This window comes from Jaculus jaculus, chromosome 3, assembly GCF_020740685.1.
Source record: "Jaculus jaculus isolate mJacJac1 chromosome 3, mJacJac1.mat.Y.cur, whole genome shotgun sequence".
In the NCBI taxonomy this organism is placed as follows: Eukaryota; Metazoa; Chordata; class Mammalia; order Rodentia; family Dipodidae; genus Jaculus; species Jaculus jaculus.
The window spans coordinates 135,370,836-135,387,363 of NC_059104.1; the positions used below are offsets into that span (position 1 = coordinate 135,370,836).

At 44.6% G+C, this 16,528-nt stretch overlaps 1 protein-coding gene across 2 annotated transcripts in view; it reads left to right on the forward strand.

Annotated features, from left to right (window-relative positions):
• Adamts17 (ADAM metallopeptidase with thrombospondin type 1 motif 17) overlaps positions 1-16,528 on the forward strand; it is a 335,608-nt gene that overhangs the window by 65,178 nt on the left and 253,902 nt on the right. For both annotated transcript variants that reach the window (XM_045144992.1, XM_045144993.1), the window contains exons 6-7: positions 603-760; positions 5,953-5,996. In XM_045144992.1, coding sequence (XP_045000927.1) covers positions 603-760; positions 5,953-5,996 — 202 coding nt within the window. The remainder of the gene's footprint in view (positions 1-602; positions 761-5,952; positions 5,997-16,528) is intronic.

Here is a 16,528-nt window from a genome sequence, read left to right on the forward strand (position 1 = left end):
CTAACAGTATTTGAAGCTTCCCTTTGGTGTTGAGGGATGAGGAAGACTCTTGGTAGCCATCTGGATTGTGTATCCTCCTGGATTTCCTGTGTAACAGAAGAGTTAGTCTGAGTCAGAGCTGAAACTGTGGTGGGCCTGTGGGTTGCTTAGAATCTCAGGGGAATCCTGAGTTGTGAGCATCTCCCTCTGTTGCTTGAACAACTTTCAGACATGTACAAAGATTAAAGACATCTTGGAAATGTGACCTCCCTCCTGGTGTTTCTGCCCCAGTTGGCCTCAGTATAGCATTTTTAAAATATTCCTTCTGTTGAGTGCATCCCCATAAGTCAATGCTCTCTGTAGGGTCAAGCAGTCAGTGTGAAATCCAGGGAGTGTGACGTAATTTTGTAGACCATTCTTTCCCCGAGTAGCTTTTATTTCTTTAAAGAACGGCTTCATTTAAACTCAGAAAATCCCTGATGGGTCTCTCTTGAGGCCTCTGTCATGTCCTCTCATGCTAGACCTTTATCTGGGGGCAGTGAGTCACTGGACACTATCCTTGTTATCACTTTAACATCCACTAGTTGCTCATGTCTCTGACCATTCCCCTAATTTTCTTTCAGGCCAAGCTGTCCATTGGGCACCATGGTGAGCGGTCCCTGGAGAGCTTCTGTCACTGGCAGAATGAGGAGTATGGAGGTGCCCGCTACCTTGGCAACAACCAGGTGCCAGGAGGGAAGGATGACACACCTCCTGTGGATGCTGCTGTATTTGTGACCAGGTAAAGGTGGAGCCAACTTGTAGCTGATGTATAAGAGGGAAAAGTCATCCCCCCTTTTAGGCTGTGTTAGGAATTCAAACTTGCGGATTACACTTATGTCTACTAGCCCGGTTTTTGTTTTTTTCATTAGTCAAATGGGGATTCTTGATAGGATTCACCTCTGAGGGTCGAGCATTAATTAAGCTATTGCATGTGAAGCCGTACTTAGCATAAAGGACCAACCATGTGACCTCAATTGTGCTTGGGATCTGGACTTGCTGGGAACTGCCAGGTATCCCTTCCCTGGGAGCACTGGATGCCTGTCCTCACTAGCCAGAGGCTACCACTCAAAACACTTAGAAATGTAATTTGGGGCCTTCGGGACTTTCTACAAACTACCCTAAGAATTGCAGTGGTAGGGATAAGGAGTCATGTTTTGAGAGGACATTCCATTTGATGAGAAAGCAGGAGGCCTGAGGAGCCATGTTTATGCATAATCATAAATTAGTGTGATTTATTTCTTTGATGACAATTAAATTGAGTCTAAAAGCTTTTCCTACAGAGGAGCTCTAAACAATATTTTCATTGGGCTTTGTAGGAGGATGTGGAGAAATCACAACCTTTGTGCACAATGCGTGGGGGTAAAAATGGTTCCACAATAGAAGAGATCTTACAAAATCCAGAAATCCTCAAGGTGTTTTGATCCAAAATAACTACACGCAGGGATTCTAACTGTGATGTTCTCAGCAGCATTGCTTCCAACATCTTAAAGGTGGGAATAACTCAAGAGACCACCAAGATGCATGAATAAAAACGTGGCATGTTCACACAGTGAACACTACTCTGCCTTGCAATGAAAAAAGTTCTGATACACGCTGCCACATGGATGAACCCTAAGGGAATTATGCTGAGTGAAATAATACAGTTACAAAATTTAACGTACATGAAATGCCTGGAGACAGGAAGTGGAATGGTGGTTACCGGGGGTTAGGACTAGGGCACACTGGGGAATTAGGGTCTAATGGGGACAGAGTTTTAGTTTAGGAAGATTAAAAAGATCTAGAGATGGATGATAGTGATGTGAATGTAATTAATACTACTTAGCCTACAAATGGCTAAGATGGTAATTTTTTTCTTCTTCTGGTACTAAGGACCGAACCTAGGGTGGATTGCTTACTAAGCAAGTAGTCGTCCGTCAGGCTTCATCCCAAATCCTAAGATGGAAAATTTTATGCTACAGATTTTATCACAATAAAATTTTTGTAACAAAATTCCCAGTACTAAGGAGGCTGAGGTGGGAGGATTATTGTGAATTCAAGGCCAGCCTGAGACTACCTAGTGAATTTCATGTCAGCTTGGGGTGCAGCGAGACCCTGCCTTAAAAGAAAAAACAAAAAAATTAATTTTTTTTCTAGCTAGGCACTTGGGGAGGGATCCTAGCTACACCACGTAGCCTGAGTGAGAGAGCTGGGAACTGGAAGGTTCTTGGCCGCAGGCTGCCATCTCTGGACAGCAGACGCTGTGTCTGTCCCCTGTGTTCTCCATTCCCTGCAGCCAGCTCACGGTGAGCTTTCTTTTTCCATTTGGTGCTGTAACCTCAGAGCTACGTAAGCAGTCCCCAGCCTTCTCACCTGCTTCTGTGGAGCTGCTGAACATGCTCAGTTCACGGCCACGCTCCCTAGGTCCTTGCAGATGACAACCTGGAGACCGCCTGTGAGGACAGGGAGGCAGCTTTGGAGTGGGCAGAAGCAGAGCTGGCTGAGAAACCTCCCTGCATAGTTGGAAGCAGAGGGCTACAGCTCCTGGAGCGGGGATAATAGCAAGCTGATATTTTTGCAGGAAAAAATGGTTGCAAATAAGGGCTGTTCTAGAGAGGCATTCTTTTTTTTTTTTTTTTTTTTTGGTTTTTCGAGGTAGGGCCTCACTCTGGTTCAGGCTGACCTGGAATTAACTCTGTAGTCTCAGGGTGGCCTTGAACTCACGGCGATCCTCCTACCTCTGCCTCCCGAGTGCTGGGATTAAAGGCGTGCGCCACCACGCCCGGCTTTAGAGAGGCATTCTTTCTGCTGGTGTGGAAGAAGAGATTGCCCTGGCCAGCCGGTGCTGGGGGACAGTGTCTGTGCATGTGCCCTGGGTTTGTGTCTAAGCCAGTATAAACGTCTCTCTTCTCTTTCCCTTTCTGGGCTCTGGCTGAGCCGGAAAGCAGTTCTCCTGAACAGATGGCCACCCAGAGGATGTGAGCATGACATCATGGCCAGCAGGAGCAGAGCAAGCCAGCTTCTCAGCCGCTGTGTGTCTGGGCCATGACACAGACTAGGGCTTGAGGCCGCGTAGGGCCACATAGAGAACGCAGCCTCGGCATCTGGTATGGCTTTCTCCTTGGCTCTGCGTCTGTCCTCGGAAGCCAGGCGCCCAGCATTTCTCTTCTGTACACTTTTTGCGGAGAATACTAGGGAGACACCCAAACAAACAGGCAGTTCTGGCCACAGCCCTGCGTGGGGACACCACTCTGGCCAGGCCCTCAGAGACCCAGGGTCAGTCTTCACCCTCGCTCCTCTGCTTCCTGTTCAGTGCCTCCTCAAAGGGAGTGTGGCAGCAGAGTCAGACCAGGCATGCTTTCACAGATCCTGGTTTGGGGGTATAGTCATGATGATTAAGGATTTATTTATTTTTAAAAAAAATAAGAGTAGGGAGTCCTTTAAAAATACTTTATTTGGGCTGGAGAGATGGCTTAGCGGTTAAGCGCTTGCCTGTGAAGCCTAAGGACCCCGGTTCGAGGCTCGGTTCCCCAGGTCCCACGTTAGCCAGATGCACAAGGGGGCGCACGCGTCTGGAGTTCGTTTTCAGAGGCTGGAAGCCCTGGCGCGCCCATTCTCTCCCTCTCCCTCTATCTGTCTTTCTCTCTGTGTCTGTCGCTCTCAAATAAATAAATAAATAAAATTAAAAAAAAATACTTTATTTATTTATTTGTAGCAAGAGAGAGGCAGGGAGTATAGGCATGCCAGGACCTCTTGCTGCTGCAAATGAATTCTAGATGCATGCACCACTTTACATGGGCTGGGGAACTAAACCAGGGCTTGCATGCTTTGTAAGCAAGTGCCTTTATAACCCCTGAGCAATCTCCCCAGCCTCAAGAGTGGGAAGTATTAAAGGCTTCCCCTCCATTGTTAAAATAGTTTTAAAATGGGCTACTTGGAATGAGTTCTAGAATCTGTTGTACAGTTAATAGTGATGTATTGTGTGCTTGAAGATAGCTATGAGATGGATTTTGAATATTCTCAAGACTAAAACAAAGTAGTAACCAAGGTGAGTTATATACTCATTAGTTTGTGTTAATCATTTCACAATATATAATAAAGCCTTATTTTATAGTAAATAAATGTGTGCAGTTTATGTCAATGATAAAATAAAAAGAAATTGACCACTGATTACCAATACATATTTCTTATGAAAAGCTTACAAATTTCCAGAGGCAACCTCCTTTTGGGTTGCTGATACAATTGACCCTGAGCTCCTCCCTGCTTTCTCTTTGGTCACACCTAATTAGCTGTCACATCCATGCCTGCCACCTATTCCACCATCTCATCTTGGCTTACTGGAGGGAGGGATGACTTTGAGACAGTGAGCCATCAGCCTGTACCCAAACCTCCTCATCTATATCCTGTGGGTGTGAACAGGCTGGGGAATCTCCTATGCCTCTAAGTAGATGTAGGCTCAGGGCTGGGGACACACAGGATGTGTCCACACAGAGAACACTGGGTTGGGGCAGACTGAGGTGTATGAGAGACAGAGACAACTATAAATATCAGCTCGGGGCTGGAAAGATAGCTTAGCGATTAAGGCGCTTGCCTGTGAAGCCTAAGGACCCATGTTTGACTCCCCAGATCTCATATAAGCCAGATGCACAAGGTGACACACAAGATGGTTTACACATCTGGAGTTTGACTGTAGTGGCTTGGAGGCCCTGGCACATCAATTCTCTCCCTCCCTTCCTCCCTCTCTCTCATAAAAAAAAAAAGAGGTCAGGAGAAAGACACTGATGTTGTCCTGAGAGTGAATGGTGTCCCGAGTCCCATGAACCATAGAAGACAGTGAGTGCTGGAGGGCCAGACAAAGTTATCTTGGATAGGGAAGGCTAAGTAGGGCCCAACCAGGGCTGTCACTTAACTGTCACAGCTTTGCTTAGTTTTAGCCTAGTCTGGCCAGCCCTATCTTTCTTATTGGATTTATTTTATTTTAGAAAAAGGAAAATGAGCAGCCGTAACTTTGAAGCCCACTTTTCCAATCCGCAACTCTGGTTTCATTCAGATTCCAGAGCTGTAGGTGAGCAGATATTAGCTACCTGACCCATAAGAAGGGCAGGAGGCTCCAGAGGTACTGCTGTGAGTCATCACTCTCCTCACCCAGTGCCTGCACCCAGTGCTGACCCCACCAGTGCTCTGGGGTGGGCTACTGGCCATGGGAATGCTCCCTGTTGGAAACGAAGGACCTGACCCGTCACTGCCCCATGAGTGGTGCCCGAGCCTATGGGGCCGCAGAACGGAGGCTGGCTCTGGCTTTGAGATTCTTTGCTTTCTAAGTCATCCTCAGTAACACACCTAGGGGGTCTTGGGGATCTTTAAAAGTATGAGTTTTATTAATGGATTTTATCGCCTTCTCATAGATGTAATTCATGGTCCTTACTGCTGTTCACATAAAATAGCTGGGAGAAACCACTACAGTTTGATGATATTGAATGGCAATTATCTCTGATCAATGCCTAATAAATATCTTCCAGAACCATTGGAAGAATTAACTTCCAACATTAGGTATGGAGTAGCTCAGCCATAAGTGGGGCTTCTTCCACTGGGTAACTGGGCTTATCATTTGTAAATATTATTAATGGGCTATTTTGGCAAATGCTGTTAATAGGGCTATACTACTATGCTCTGTGACAACTAAAGCAGTATCCTTAGGATAGCTAATTAAGGTTACCCATGATATTTTCTTCTACTCTTTTTTTTAAAAAATGAAGTAGAAACTTTGTATGGCTACATCATGTGTCGGTACCATCATTTCCCTCCTCCCCGACCCCACTCTGCTGAGGGCCCTGCTTAGTGGGATTGCTGGTATTCACCATGGAGCTCTGTGTTGTAAGTTCTGAGAGCAGCAGTCTTTGTGGGAGGGGATTCTTCCATTCTTGACCATGTCTTTTTATTTTTATTTTTTTTTAGGACAGATTTCTGTGTTCACAAAGATGAACCATGTGATACTGTTGGTAAGTTTACAGTTCTAATAATGATTCTTGGGGCTGATATACCATGGGGCTTTCTAGTCTGAAGGAGCTACCTCCATATCCTCAAGCAAGTTCAGTATTTTCTGTTGCCTCTTTTCTTGAAACTTGGTTGACTCTGTTTTTATTTTTTCTTGGAAAGTTTTGAAGTTGCTTGGGGCAGAAGGCATCTAGATAAAGTTAAACAAGAAGAAGAGCAACAGGATACCCCAGGGTGTCTGCTGTTGGGGGACATTTGTCTCTAAACATCTTGATCACACAGGCTGGTTGTTCTCTAGTCCAACAGTACTGAGCAGGATGGATATGCAGTCTCTTCCTTCTCCTTCGCACTTTCCTCCTCACTCACTATTTCCTGTCTCTCCTGTTGTCAGTTATTCTTGGCTTGCCTTTTACTTCTCATGGGTTGCAGATAGAAGCCCTACTTCAACTACAGGGAGTGCTTAGGTAGTGGAAACACCCAGAGAATTTCCCGTTTTGTTTGCTCTAGCACAGGCCTCTGCACACTAGGAGGTCGAAATATCACATTACCCAAAACAAAACTGAATCGTGCTTGTACACTTCAAGTTTTAAAGTTCTGTTTATTTGCATGGAGAGAGAGAGGTAGTGGGTGTACCAGGGCTTCTTGTCACAGCAGACTTAACTCCAGACACATGCACCACTATGTGCCTCTGGCTTTACATAGGTAGTGGGGAATTGAACCTGGACCATCAGGGTTTGCAAACAAGCACATTTAACTTCTTAGTCATCTCTCCAGCCGCCAATATTTAATAAAACTGAAGGAAAATAGGGAAGGATTGAGATCTTACATAACACTGAAATTCAAATGTGCTGTGGGTAAGCCAGGTCTTTGCTCTGTCTATGATGGAAGAGCTGGGTGACTCACTAGCCTCCATTGTTGGTTTCATAGCCCACCAGATTATTGTTTTGGATTAGGTGATTTATAGGCTCTTCAAGATCTGGTGTAATGATATCTGTCATTCATTTCATGTGTTGGAGTTTACCTTTTTTTTTTTTTTTATCAGTCTGCTAAGTAGATAAAATAATGAGCTATGAAAAACCAGCCAATGCATATGTTTTGTTCCTGATGACTGGTCTCTTAATAGACCTACTAGATAAATAACAATAAATACAATGTAAACTTTGTCTTGCTTTCTGTGTAGTTGAGCCAGGCCCATGTCTGGTTGGAACTGTAAAAGATGTTGAGGAAGTCTATTGTTGGAACAGCCCATGATCCTGTTGTCCCCTTCAGAGGCCACCTCCTTCCAATGTTTGTGAGTGACCTTTGATGGCCTTCATAGCTCTTCCTGGAGTACTGCTCCATGATCTTCCATGATCCTCTATATCCCTTGCTTGGCCTCAGGAAGCACTTGCCCCTTATCTAGTCCTAGCCCATGCTACCTGCCTACCCTGAAAGCTCTTTCTATACAGCTGAGCTCCACCTTGAACTTACAGAAGCCCTTTAGCATCTGCCTCAGGGCTTGAGAAGCACAGGTACCACTGCTTATTGATCAGAGGAAGGAAGGTTGGAGAGCAGATGAAGGAGCACCAGTGTCTGTGAACAGCATGCATCTAAGCACAGGCTTCTATTTTCTTTTGAATATATGAAATACTCTCTTAATAGGTATCTGCCATTGATTGTAACTAGGTACCGGCCACCTGTGGAAGATGAAGCAGCTGGTTCTAATCAAGTGTCTTTCCCTCTTCCACCTCATTCCACTGTACAGATTTTCATACTTTTCTCAGGCTGCCATAACCAAGTGCTTCAGAAACTTAACACCCCACCATGCTGGAAGCTGATGGTCTGAAACCAAGGTGTCAGGAGCTTCCGTTTCTGATGAGGCCTCTTTTCTTGGCTTGCAGATGGCTGCCATATAGCTGTCTTCTCCCTTTCCTGGGGCCATACCCCATGTTGTCTGTGTCCCTCACCTTACAAGGACATCAGGTATTCTGGATTAAGTTCTACCTTTATGACATATTTAACCTTAATTGCACTTTTAAGGCCCTGTCTCTGAATATAGTCATATTTGGGGTTAGAGTTTGAACCTGTGAATTCTAATGGGACATAATTTACTCCCCATAGGACAGTTCAGTTGACAATTAGCTACATGATCCCAGAGGACATATAATGTCCCTGTGTGACCTCCCTGATATGTGTGGCATACTTCCTAAGCAGGTAAAATCTTTTTAATGTTAGGTAACAGGCGGACTCATTCTTCACATGACAAGTACTTACCTGAGGGCTGAGTCAACTTCAGTGATTTTTTAAAAAAATATTCTACTTATTCATTTATTTGAGTGAGAGAAAAAGGGGGAGAGAGAGGGTGGGAGGGAGGGATGGAATGGCATGCCAGGGCCTCTAGCCACTGCAGATTAACTCCAAATGCGTGTGCCACTCTGTGCATATGGCTTCACAGGGGCACTGGGTAATTGAACCCTAGTCCCAGGTTTTGCAGGCCATCCCTCCAGCCCAACTTTAGTGATTAAAAAAATTTTTTTTTCAAGGGAATTGAGTCCTGTTTTATTTTTAATTATTTACTTGTCTTTGTGTGTATTTTCATGGGTGGGTGCCCACATGCTATGGTGTCTATGTGTAGATGAGAGGACAACTTTCAGGTCAGTCCTCACTAACCACTTAGTTTGAGGCAGCGTCTCCCATTGTTCATTGCTCCCATTTGTTCATGAGCTTCAAAGGAAGTCTCCTGTCTCCATTGATCTTTTTGCTGTAGGTGTATTAGGATTATAGAATTCTGTCAGTTTCCAGGTTTTACATGGGGTCTGGGATCTGAACTCAGGTACTCAGAGTTAGGTAGCAAGCACTTTATCTATTGAGCAGTCTCTGCAGCCATGGATCCTATGGTGTTTATTTTCTTTTAATGTCTCATAATTTACTTGTACATGTTATCAAATCAGTGAGAACAATGGGGAAACTTGATAAATATTAAAATTTCAAAACTAGGGGCTAAAATATTTATAGGCTGGTCTAAACATCCAATTTAATTCTCTCTCTCTTCCCTCTTCTCTCTCTCTCTCTCTCTCTCTCTCTCTCTCTCTCTCTCTCTCTCTCTCTCTCTCTATATATATATATATATATATATATATATATATATATATATATATTGATCAAGAACCAGAATCACAAAAGTTTGACAAATTAGTTTCTTTATAACTCTTATAAGTCTAGTGCATTATCAGAGCCAGGAGGTCAGTAGACCCAACTTTATGAACTAGACTACAAATATTATTCAGAACCACTCATTTTTGTATGCTTTAACACAGCCCCCATATCTGCAGGTTCTACATTCATAGATTTAATCAATCATAGATTAAAAACTGTTTGGGGAAAAATATTATACAGGTACTGAATATATACAGACATTTTTTCTTATGATTATTTTCCCTAAACAATATAGTGTAATAGTGGTATTCATTTCCATTATATTGGCATTTCAAATAATGTGATGATTTAAAGTATATGGGAGTACATGTATAGGTTATATTCAAATTCTATCTATCTATCTATCTATCTATCTATCTATCTATCTATCTATGTGTGTGTGTGTAGAACATCAACTTGGTAGATATTGGGTATCTTGGTATTTTGAGGGGTCATAGACCCAATACTCCATGGATATTGTAGCAGTTGCCTCTTGTTGCTGGGGCTAATAACCTGACCAGAATGAGCTTATGGAAGGAAAGGGTTTATTTCTGGCTTACAGCTTCAAGGGGAAGTTTCAACATGGCCAGAAAAGCATGGCACTTGTAGACAGTCAGGCATCACATCTTGACACGTAAGCAGAGAGGAAGTGGGGGAGAGTGAGATAGGTGAAGTAAATGGGACTGAGCTATAACCACCCACGGCCTGCCCCAGCAATATATCTCCTCCAGTATGGCTTCACTTCCCAAAGGCTCCAGAAGCTGGTGATTTAGTGTTGAGGCTTAATCACAAACATGAGGCTATAGAGGACATTTCACATGCAAACTACCACATTACATCTACCCTTACACCTATAGACTCATAGCTCTCTCGTGATGCAAAATGCAATCAGTTCAATTTTAGTTCCCATATCTTTGCCAGTGCCAGTGCCGCCTAAAAGTTCAAAGGCTCATCTGAGACTCAACACACAATGGTACAGAGCAAACACTCCCATTCCAAAAAGGAGGAATGGGTCCTTGGGCTGGCCATGGTCCACTAAGGCATCCTAGGCAGCAGTGGTGGTGAGCACGTAAAAGTAAAGACTTTTGGGAGATAGTCTCAGTGAACAGCCCTCTGTTTATTGTCAGGGAAATAGAATTATAAACCGTTGAACGTGGGAAGAGGACCCTAAGGGGATTGGGGGGTTTAAATGTTACTGGCCTATGCCTAATGTGGGGAAATTTGTTCCAGCTAGGCAATGGGGGAGGGGGCGAGGGGAGTCAGGTGATCTAGTGGCAGGAAGAGGGTCTCGGGGGGATGGGCTGTGTGAAGGCTCCTGGCTGATAAGGTGTTTCCTAGGCAACTGGCCGAAGGTCACAGGACTATGGGAAAGCCTAAATTTAGGTGTGCTGGGCTTGGAGAGGGAGTGGCCTCCTTTAGCCCGGGGGTCCTTAGCCATGCCTGGCAGCTCAGGTCCCTCTCCTGAAGGCTCCAGCCTGTGCCTGGCAGTGCCTGACAGGGATATAGTAAGGAAAAGGTAGGAGGGTAAGCATCCATTCATGTAACTTCATATCTGGAACCCTGAGCCAGCAGCCCTCCCTAGCTGCCACCATCCCACAGTTCTGTCACCTCCAAAATCTTAGGATCTCCACTGCAACCCATGGCCCACCCACAGCTTTACACAATGGCCCCAAGGGACATCTCCATAGGGACCCCACCCCTGTCCCACACTGCCAGCCACAGCACTCCGTGGAACTGCAGTGTACTCCAAGACCTTCCACCTCCTCTATCCCTATACTTGCAAAGCCAGCACCAGTGGGTAGTGCTCAGAAGCGTATGTTTTTTTCAGGGGAATAAAGCCTGTCCCCAAGGAGTGGCAAACTTCCCCAGCACTCCTAGTCCAGGCCTCCTCCCATCAAAACAATCAGCATCCCTCCCATTACTCAGAGCAGAACTGGTCCACCCCTAATGGCAATAATCCCCCAAACAATTGCCACTGTGAAGCAGTTGAAGTTTCTAGTCCTAAGGCTTGAAACTTATAAGAAGCCAAACCACACACTGTCTGCTTTTTTGTCTTGAAATTTCCTTTACCAAACACACCTGCCCATTACTTTCAAATTCTCAAAACATAGGCAGAACATGACCAGCCTGTTTGCTAGAATGGCCCACGAACTGTCCCTAGATCAGTTCCTAATATAGACCTTTTCCCACTCTCAAACCTTGTAAGTGAGCCTCCATAGTCCACACTTCTCTCTCCATTTTGGTCCTTCAAGCTCTCCAGAATGACCCTTCAAGTTCTACTTACAGTATTATAAGTTTGTCTGGCACAAAAGTTCCAAATCTTCCACATTACTCCCACAAACCAGTTTCAAAAGACTAAATATGGGGCTGGAGAGATGGCTTAGTGGGTAAGCATTTGCTTGTGAAGCCTAAGGACCCTGGTTCCAGGCTCGATTCCCCAGGACCCACATAAGCCAGATGCACAAGGTAGCGCATGTATCTGGAGTTCATTTGCAGTGGCTGGAAGATGCACCCATTCTTTCTCTCTCTCTCTGCCTCTCTCTCTCTGTGTCTGTCATTCTTAAATAAATAAAAATAAACAATAACCAAAGTGACTAAATATGACATGGTCAGTTTATAGCAGCAACACCCCCACCTCACAGCACCAGTCCCCTGCCACAGTTATCCTATTGCTGCTATGACAAAACATCTGACAATAAACAACCCATGGAAGGAAAGGATTTATTTCCAGCTTACAATTTGAGGGGGACTTTCACCATGGCAGGGAAAACCTGGCAGGAGCAAACAGCTGGGTGTCACTTGTCCACAGCAGCAGGGAGAAAGAAGAAAGGGTGAACTTAGTATAGCAGGTAGGGCTGAGCTATAGCACCCAAGGCCCACATCCCCTAGCAAGGCTCCAGCTCCCAAAGGCTCCATCAACTGAGGATTGTTAAATATGAGGCTTAATCACAAACACACAAGACTGGGGGTCATTTTACATTCAAATCACCACAATTACCAAGGGGATAACTCTAGTTATATTTTATTACATGTATGGAGTTGTCTATTCACCTCAATAAGTGACAATGGAACAACTTTATCCTTTTCAGTAAATTTATCTGGGTTGCCCCTTTATAGTCATGATCTCCTCTAAGCACCATTAGCCTGTTGATCCGAATCCAATCTCCATCATTTTGGCCTTCCCATATCTTGTTTATTTTTACAATTTGCCAATGCATAAAGGCTTCAAACAGCTGCTAAAAAGTTCAGGATTCAAATAGCCTGAACCTCTGGGTCCTGATGTCTGTGAAGAATGATCTATCCAGTACCTCCAGGAAACCAGGAAAGCTTTGGGGCAGCCAGTGTTGTGTAAGTTGGTATATAGTTGTGTTTTTGTATTCTTGTTTCAATCAGGATATATTTCACATATGGTAAATTTAGTAATTAAAAAAATGTTGGACCTATACTGAGTTATTTTTTATTGTATATTATTAACGTGATTTCAAAGTGATGTTTTAATCTATGCTTTTTATATGGTGGTAAAGTATATGGTTAAATGAGCTTAAATGACTCCAAGATGCTCATGTGTTGAGTAAAGGCTTGGTCCCCAGCTTGATACTAGTGGAATATAGTGAAACTGTTAAGATGTAAGGTCTCGGGCTATGGAGATTGTTAGTGGTTTAAAGCCTCTTGCTTGCAAAGCTTGCCAGTCTTGATTCAATTCCTCAGAAATCACATAAATCCAGGAGCAGAGTGGTTCATGTATCTGTTATGTCAACACTCTCCTACAATAATGGGAGGCAGGGCTGTCACATGTGCACTACACACACACACACACACACACACACACACACACGCACACACAATTTTTTAAATAAATAAGTGTTTTATTAAAAAAGATGTGGGGGGGTCTATTGGGAGGTTGTAGGTCATTGGGGCTATGCTCTCAAAGGGGATTATGGTACCTCTGTCTCTTTTCTGTGTTCTTCCCCCCTCCTCCCTCTCTCTTTCTTTCCAGTCACCATAAATTTCATTCTTTTGCTATCTTTGTGTAGGGTGTTTCTACCATCATGCACTGACTCATCACAGACCTGAAAGTAACAGGGCCAACTGACCTTGGACTGAAACCTCCAAGACTTAAGAGCCAAAGCCAACATTTCCTTTTAAAGGTTTATTATCTCAGGTATTTTGTCATAGTAACACAAGTGGACTCAGATGTGCACATATACATGTAATAAAATATGCTATCTTGGTTTCGGTAGCACTCAATTCATAGGCACTGTTTTGAAGTCACATGCCTATAACTCTTGAAATCAATATTCAGATTAATATAAAAATGTAACTCACCCACCAGAAAGATCTTGAAGAACTTCTGAAATGCCAAGTGAATTTCAGAGTTACATAAAAACTTATTTCCTTCTGTACTGTGAAATCTGCATCAACCTATTTTGTCAGTTTGGATTCTTGATAAGGAGGACTGATCTAGAGTGAAGGGGACATTTATCTGCCTGGGTGGCCTGGCTTGAAGCCCAGGTGGCACCTAGGGGTGGCCAGGAGAGCAAGGGCACAGACCTCATAATGGTATCAGTGGCAGGTCTGGTCTGATTCATGGGTTATTGCTCTTGGTTTTTCTCTGAACCTCCTCCCCATCCTAATCTTCACTGGGTAGAGGATAGGTCATGGCTTTGGGCTTCCATGGGACAGGGGGCAATTACTTCCATAAAGAACACAGAGATGTGGGGGTTCCCAAAAGGGAGTAATGTACTTTAGAGGGAAGGATGGATGATGGATAGTCTAAAATGGCCAATATCTACTGTACCCTGACCAAAGCACTAGGCTTACCACCTCTGCTTCACAGAGTTCCTACAGATGCAGGCAAGGGTAACTTTTCCCAGACCTTACTCCTAAAGTGATCCTGGTCCTGAGGTGCAGGGGTCTCACCAAGTCTCCCTACTAGGTAGAACTTGACCCAGCTGATGAATGGACCCACTTTTAAAAAAATTAAGTCTCACTAGAAGGATCCTCCTTTCCTGTCACCCCACCTTCTGGCCCTGTTGGGGCCGTGTTGAGTCTCTTGAATGGAAAGAACTATATGGATGATACACCTCAGGGGTTCTGTTGATTCCCATTTAGGAACTCACCAACAAGAGGGCACTAGGAAGGTAGAACGATCTGGAAAAGCAGAAGTGGCTGGCCCTCGCAGTGAGAGCTCCTTCACAGAACATTTCTGATTCTGCCTTTGTGGGATGTGGGACTTTTGTCTGTGTAGTTCTTTTATCTGGAGTGACTTGCTTTTGGCTACCATCATAGAAGCTGTCCTAGGTGAGCTCCCTTGCTGTTCTGGGGGGTAAGGAGAAAAGGCTATGGTATTCTTTCTCCCAACACCTGGACAGCCTCTTCTTTCCACTGCCCACTGACCCCTAGACGTGTGAGTTGCACTCAGTGGGCATGATGTTGCTGGTCTTGATCCTACCAGCCTATAAACTGAGCTTCAGAGAGACAGAAAAAGAGAGCGAATGGGCACACCAGAACCTCTAGCCACTGCAAACGAATGCCAGATGCATGTGCCACCATGTGTATCTGGCTTACATGGGACCTGGAGAATTGAACCTGGGTCCTTAGGCTTCGCAGGCTTGCACCTTAACCGTTAAGCCATCTCTCCACCCTTCATTGACTTTTGAAATGAACCACACCCTAAATCAAGTCAGGCTTTATTTTTGTCCTTTTCTTTTTCTCATGATATTGTGTAATTAGTGGGAAGAACCTCCCCTTTCCTCCAGGAGGCAGAAATAATCCTGCTTGAAGGACAAGGTGATATGCCACAGCCATGTACCAAGTTGATGGTGTGTAGTGCCTCTGAGATTTGTCTGGAATGTTCCGTGGCTCTCCTGGAAGTTGGGTGGGCATTGGTACCATACATATTCTGATAGGTCTGAAGGGGACTTCAGAGATTTGGCCACTGATCTCTAAATAGTCAGTCCATCTCTGATGGATAGATGAGGCAACATAAAGGAAGGTCTCCAACCAGGGCCACAGTGCGTGAGAAGGGAGTCTCCATTTCTGAAGGTGAAGTAGCACAACATGAGGCCAAGAGACCAAAAGGAACGGAGTGGCAGCAAGAGGTAAAGACAATGGTAGAACCAACAGGGTTTTCCTTTTCATACTTTTCTTCGAGATATGGTCTCACTCTAGCCCAGGCTGACCTGCGCTCACTTTGTAGTCCCAGGTCCCATGCTGGCCTTGAACTCACAGTGATCCTTCTACCTCTGCCTCCCAAGTGCTGGGATTAAAGATGTATGGCACCATGCCCGGCCCAACAGGGTTCTAATGCTGGATTCCTTAAATGTGTCAGGGAGGAAAAGAAGTTGTAAATTTATGTAATAATATAGGAGTCAGAGGGAAAGGAATACCCTTGTATGCATAGAACAAATACTTTGGAAATTATTTGTCTGGCTGTACTTTATTCCTGTCTCATTAGTCACTTTGAGGTCATTTGCTTATTCCTGACCAGTGCCCTTGCTGAGAAGCTCCTCTGGGAATTTTTTCCCAGGTAAACCTTCACTCTTGTGCCATGGTTTGTGGTCTTCATTTGGTGACTGTATAGTTGAATCAGCAAAAAGAGGTTCTTGGGGGCTGGAAAGATGGTTCAGCAGTTAAGACACTTGCCTGCAAAGCCTAACAATCCAGGTTTGATTCCCCAGTACCCACGTAAAGCCATATGAACAAAGTGGTACATACAGGGCTAGAGAGATGGCTTAGCAGTTAAGCACTTGCCTGTGAAGCCTAAGGACCCTGGTTCGAGGCTCAATTCCCCAGGACCCACCTTAGCCAGATGCACAAGGGGGCGCACGCATCTGGAGTTTGTTTGCAGTGGCTGGAGGCCCTGGTGCGCCCATTCTCTCTTTCTCTATCTGACTCTTTCTCTATCTGTCACTCTCAAATAAATAAGTAAAAATAAACAAACAAAAAAAAGTGGCACATGTATCTGGAATTTGTTTGCAGCAGGTGGAGGCCCTGGCATGCCCATTTTCTTCCCTCCCTCCCTCCCTCCCCCTCCCCTCTCTCTCTCTTTCACTCTCTCTTTCTCTCTCTCTCACCCTGCTTACAAATACAATAAATTTAAAAAATAATTTTAAAACTTTTTTTTTAAATTTTATTTATTTATTTATTTGAGAGTGACAGACACAGAGAGAAAGACAGAGAGAAGGAGAGAGAGAATGGGCGCGCCAGGGCTTCCAGCCTCTGCAAACGAACTCCAGACGCGTGCGCCCCCTTGTGCATCTGGCTAACGTGGGACCTGGGGAACCGAGCCTCGAACCGGGGTCCTTAGGCTTCACAGGCAAGCGCTTAACTGCTAAGCCATCTCTCCAGCCCTAAAACATTT